We start from the raw sequence: 6,000 nt of genomic DNA, 5'->3' as shown, positions 1-6,000 counted from the left end.
TGGATAGCCCAGGAAATACCTATCTAGTTCAGCAGCTTAAGTCTGGAGGCACTCACATCCAGCTCAGCAAGTAAGTACTAGGAAGAAAAAACAAACACTCCACAACAAGCAAAGAGATTAATAGATTAATCCTATGGCTGAGGAGAGGTGGTTTTTTTTCACCCCCCTCCCCCCCTCTCATTTGTTAACGTAATAGGTGAGGTATGTGCTAAGGGATATTAAGTACCTGAGAACTACAATGACAGATTGTTCAGAGTTCACCTAAACCTCTGTCGGTTTCACATTTCCCCAGGGCATTAGCCAGGAGATCCAGTTTAGATGGAGGAGAAGAGTAAGAAGGACCATCGGGCTTTGCTTAACCAAGGAGAGGAGAATGAACTGGTGAGTCTTCCCTTCTTTTTATTACAGGATTCTCAAAAGAACTGAGCTGTGGGCAGGGGCTGAAGTAGTGCTGATTTTAGAACGTGGAGAGGCTTCAGTTAGAACGTGGAGAGGCTTCAGTCCTTGAGGTCCAGGGCAGTATTATGGTGAGGGAACCTAATGGGCTGAGAAAGTGGGTCCTAATAGGTATTGGACTGCATGAAGCCTCTGCTTCAGACATTTTGCAGAGAAATCAGGTGCACTCCTATATGAGGTGTTCCCTCCTTATCTTCTGGGTCTTAAGACAATTGGACAAACTCAGGCAAAAACAAACTATTTTTTTTTTATTATTCTTGTGTGTTTGTATGTATGTATAACTTATGTTTTCTGTGCTTTGGCTGGAAGTCATGCTAGTTGCCTAGAAGGGTTTTAAGCATCAAGTACTGAAGAAGGAATAGAGTGTGGCATAGGATTTAGCGCATATCTTAAAAAAGTTCTTACTTCCGTAATTCTTTACCCCTCATTGCCTTTCCCACCAAATATATATAATCATTGAAAGCTTGAATATACTGTGTCTATTTGGTGCTGACAGGTTACTTTTATTATTTTATTTGATCTGCAGAATTTAGTGAAGAAATTAATCCTATTTCATGGAAAAAAATCTGAGACCAGGGAGGATGAATAACTAGCAAGGTCAAAACCTGCAAGGGACAGGCTGGGTATCCAGCCCACTCCTTCTGCCTTTACACCCCATATGTTTGTGCTGCAGTAGTGACTCCAGTTAGGTAATGAGAAAAAAGACAAAAAACAAACAAAACACACACACACACAAAACAAACAAAAAACAAACAAAAAACAAATACCAAACAAACAAACAAAAACAAGGGGGATTGGGCAGAGAAGGTACCTGGGAGGCTGAAAGAAACCCAGAGGATAGAGTTCATAAATCAGAAGGTCTCCCAGTTCCCTATGAGTTCTGTAGGAAATCCATTCATCTACCTTTGTTTGTTAGCTGAAGGAAAAATGTGACTTAATCATATGCATTGTTCAGTATGGCAACCCTGGCCACATGTGGCTTTTGAGCACCAGAACAGTAGCTAGTTTGAAAAGAAAGACACTGACTAAGTGTAAAATACACACAGTATTTTAAAGACTTGGTAAGAAAACAACAACCCATAAACGAGCTCAATAATTTTTAAATTGGTTACACATTGAAATGACAATTTTTGGATTTGCTGGGTTAAATAAAATATATTATGAAAATTAATTTAACTTTTTTTTTTTTTTTTACTGTGGCTGTTAGGAAATATAAATAACCAACACGGCTCCCATGGGTTTGTCATTGATTTAGACAATGGAGAGGCACTTTAAAATCTTCAGACAAGAAATTCACAGAGTAAAAATCTACTTACCTGTGTACACTCCACACAGCACTGTGCCAGTGCTGATTTTTTTTCAATATGCATATAAGTATTCATAAAAGCCTTTGGTTGCTCTTTATTTTTCTGTAATGAAGTGACTTATTTGTAAAATTCATAGCCTAGTATTTTAATTCCTTTAATCACAGAGGTGGCACAGATATCAAAGCAATAAGTAACAGGCCCCGCACCATAGTTTACTTTTTTGTTGGTTATCAAACACTTCTAGAAACACCCACCAAAAAGCTCTATCAGGAATCCCACTGCACTGATGTGGTGTTGTGAGAGCATATTGTCAGCAGGAAGTGGCTATGGATTTTTTTCTTCATAAATCTTACTTGTGAGCTTGGGTAGAGAGCACAGATGCCAGTACTATTCAGGTGGGTCAGAACTTTGGGTGAGTTAGGAAGCTCTGGTGGGCACAGGGGTCACCCAGTGCATAGGCTAAGAGGAAGCTGCCACCTAGCTCCAGTCACTGCTGTCCTGCAAGTCAACAGGCCTGGTGCTGTCAGCTCTTCAGAGTTTGAAAGAGAAGTCAGAAATCAAATGCTTGTGTGAAATAATAGCCTTATTATAAATTTTGGAAACAAATTCTTTTTGTTATTGTTGTTGATAATTGGTAAGCCCAACTTAGCCTGGGCATGGTCTTGTCCCAGCCTTTGAGGGCTATCAGTCATGGCTTTTACAACCTCTCCCCACTTGTTTTTACTTTCCCAAAGGTCTCCCCATGGCCCACTCTGATTTCTATTTGCATTAATCATCTCAAGTACAATCACTTGTGATCATGTGAGAGGATCTGAGGTGAAAACCACACACCATTTGGGCAAATAATGAATTTCTTTAATCAAATACCCATAAAGAACCTATTTGAGTGGGGATGGCCTATGAGATTATTCAAGTGCAGCTCAGAGTCACTTTGCTGAATCAGCATGGATCGCAGGCATTGCACTAGCCTCCAGAGCCGGAGGAGAGAGGGGCTGGAAGTTGAGTCACTTGCCAATGACCAGTGTCATTCATATCTGGTTAATGAAGCCTCCCCCAGAACCTAAAAGGCCTGGGCTGGGAGAGCTTTCTGGCTGAAAAATATGTGGAGGTGCTGGGAGTTAGCCATAGGAGAGGGCAGTTCAGTGCCCTTTCCAATCCTTGGCCTAGACATCTCTTCCATCTGTTCCTGCATCATATCCTTTTATAATAAACCAGTGTTCTAGTGAGTAAGATATTTCTCTGAGTTCAATGAGCCCCTCTAGAAAGTTAACCAAAGTCAAGGGGTGGGTTCTGGGAACTTCCAATTTGTAGCCAGTTGGTTAGAAGTATTAAGTAGCTACTTGGACTTGCAACTGGTGTCTGGACTTGGGGAGAGACAGTGGAATCTGATGCTATCTTCAGGTGGTATCACTTCAGATAGTGTCAGAATGGAGCTGAATTAAAGGATGCCCAGCTGGTGTTTGAGAATTGTTTTGTGTTGTGTGGGAAGGCCTTGTTCTCGTCACATAAACATACATAGTGGGAATTGGGTCCAGGAACCCACAAGAGTCACCATGCTACAAAGTTAGTTCTTATCATCTAATATAGACAAAAGACATTTTATCCCACTCTAAGGCACTCCATGGCATGAATGCAGGACAAAGTATAGAAAACTACAATTAACAATGCTTAGTAACTAGTGATAACTACCATAAGTTACTACATGTGGCCAAGCCCAAGCAATAATAGAGGGTGAGAAACACCAACAGGGTCCATTGACAACAGTCAACAGGGTCCATACTAACAGGGTCCATTGATACAGACAATATTATCTTCACATTAAAGAAAATAACCTTGAAACATGGCAGAATTAAAGATAAGAGAGCTTTAAGAATGCCCTTCTAATCTAACACATAAAGGAACACAATTTGGCATGTCCAGATAAAGAAAACAATGAATAATGAATAGAAATGTGCTGTTATGGTTGCTTTTAAAAGTAAATAAGCTAAACCATGATGAATTCTAGTATCATGAAAGGACACAGAATATTACCTTTTCTTGGTCTGGATTCAATGGACTGAAATTTGTGGCCTATGTAGAAAAAGCTAACTTACTCTAAGGTTATTGGACCTTATCACCCATGGAAAAGCCATGTCATAGAAAAAAATGGCCTTGTCATTCAGGGAAGATAATGGTAATACTGAGAATTATTTATGTCTTAGTTGAGTAAATTAAGTTATAACTTTGTGCTGCTATGAGAATTTTTAGGTAAGTAAAAGTGTTATGAGCTATCATCTAGAATATCATTCCAAGGATACTACTACTACTGTGTCTGTGCATGGTGGGTGCACAACAAATATTTTTAATGGATAAACATACAGTGAACATAGAACTAAAGGATTTACAAAAACTAAAAAGGACTGTTCACAAAACCAGTCATGCATAAATGCTAGTGCTCCAGATGCAATGAAAATCCAGGAGCAAGGACAGGTGGTGACCAGGGGGACAGTTCCATATGACTAAGAGAATCCCCAACAGAGAGTTTTGAAAGAAAACATGTTTAGATGAAGCAGCACCTCAAAATTCTTCTTTCCTGAGGAATCTAGCCAATTAGTTCTATTTTTGATGGCAGCTATAAAAGTTACCTATAAAAAAAAGAAAGAAAAAATAGTAATTGAAAAAGTGCCATTTATATTCAAGAATTTCATATATGTTCTCATTTAATCCCTATGAGCTAATGCCTTAAATATCCATTTTATAACTAAGGAAATTGAGGCTCTGCTAAGCAACATATATAAAATGACATTACATAACATCAGAGGGTGTTCTATTACATTGTTTTTCTCCTGTACAAATGAAGAATGATTGTGCTGGTTTGTTTATATGTGTGTGTATATATGTGTGTGTGCGCATGTGTATATGTGCATGCACATTCATATATTATAATATATAATATATAATTAATCTTTGAATCAATTTAGTATTTAACTTAAACTTTTTTCTCAGTTTCATATATTACAAAGTTGAGTAGTTTTCTTTTTGGCATGTATTTGACTTCTACTTGGACAATTTGTGCTCTGTGAAAAAGCAAAAATTCCATTTAAGCCATTTAAGGATCAACCACTTTTAGAAATACAACTTTTGGTTTTGGCAAATAACATTGAGTTCTGAATATTGCCTGTGGTCAAATCATTTTACAATGGTTTGAAATTTTGTTGAACTGTATATCACTCAAGATAATGTTAACTCAACACTTACTATGTGCTCAAAGTGTTTCAGGAACTGAACTGCATATGTTATCTTGTTAATTTCTCACAACAATCCTAGAAGATAATTGTTGTTATTCTCATTTATGGAGAAGAAAATCAAGTCATCAGGAGAAATAAAGTGGATTGCCCAAGGTCACTTTTTGTGGCTACATGGTAGAGGATTTGAACTTGTTTTTTTCATGCCATATTCCCAGCTTTTAACTGCTATACCAGACTACTTCTGTTGCATTTTACAATCAACCACATTTATCACAGGAGGAATCTAAAGTTAAGGGAATTTAAATCATTAATTGAGATCCCAATTAGTAAGTGATGGAGCAAGAAACAGAAGTGCTGACTTCTAGAAGGCAATAGGGATGGGGTACAAAGAATAGAGGCTCTGCTGATAAGCTCCCACAGGGCTCTAATTTGTCAAAAGGCATGTGTGTATTTTATTGTTGCTCCTAACGCCTCTGCTTCTTCCACATTCTGGGTTTAGAAAAAGGGAAATAAGGCTGTGATACCTCTCCTGGGATCTGGAATACAGAGTTCTGGTGGGAAACAAAAAGTAAGCAAACATCACTGCTTAGAGAGAATACAGTCTCCTTGAAGAAACGCACAACCTGTGTACTGTTCAACTCAACTCATAGGTGGTGGCAGATCTGGGTTTCTCTAGAACACAGCCTGTTTCCATTACCAATCTTGACTCTATATTTCACAGCCACCACTTTCTTCCTTTGATTGGCCTGTTATCAAACCACCTGCTGACATTGACTGTGAGCTTGGTTTATGCTCAATACCTATACCTAATTTAATTCTCACTACTATTCTTCCAAGGGTGTGTTATTAAAACTCCCTAAGTTCAGAAATGGAAGTGGACTTAGAGAAGTTAAATCTGGAGGTCACATAGGTCATAGTTGACAAAACTCACTTTACTACAAGATACCATGTATAATGTGGTTGAGATTTGATCCTCTGTCCCCAGTATCCTTACATTTATAAGACCTGGA

The 6,000-nt window shown here is 38.4% G+C and overlaps 1 protein-coding gene across 2 annotated transcripts in view; it reads left to right on the top strand.

Moving 5' to 3' along the window:
• Positions 1–302: 302 nt before the first annotated feature.
• ATP13A5 (ATPase 13A5) overlaps positions 303–6,000 on the top strand; it is a 94,921-nt gene continuing 89,223 nt past the window's right edge. For both annotated transcript variants that reach the window (XM_084872835.1, XM_084872834.1), the window contains exon 1: positions 303–381. In XM_084872835.1, the coding sequence (XP_084728961.1) occupies positions 319–381 (63 nt within the window). In that variant the 5' untranslated portion in view covers positions 303–318. The remainder of the gene's footprint in view (positions 382–6,000) is intronic.

This window comes from Pipistrellus hanaki (genome assembly GCF_964339955.1).
Source record: "Pipistrellus hanaki genome assembly, chromosome: 2".
Classification (NCBI taxonomy): domain Eukaryota; kingdom Metazoa; phylum Chordata; class Mammalia; order Chiroptera; family Vespertilionidae; genus Pipistrellus; species Pipistrellus hanaki.
The sequence above is the reverse complement of the archived record's forward strand: the minus strand, read 5'-3'. Positions and strand labels throughout refer to the sequence as shown.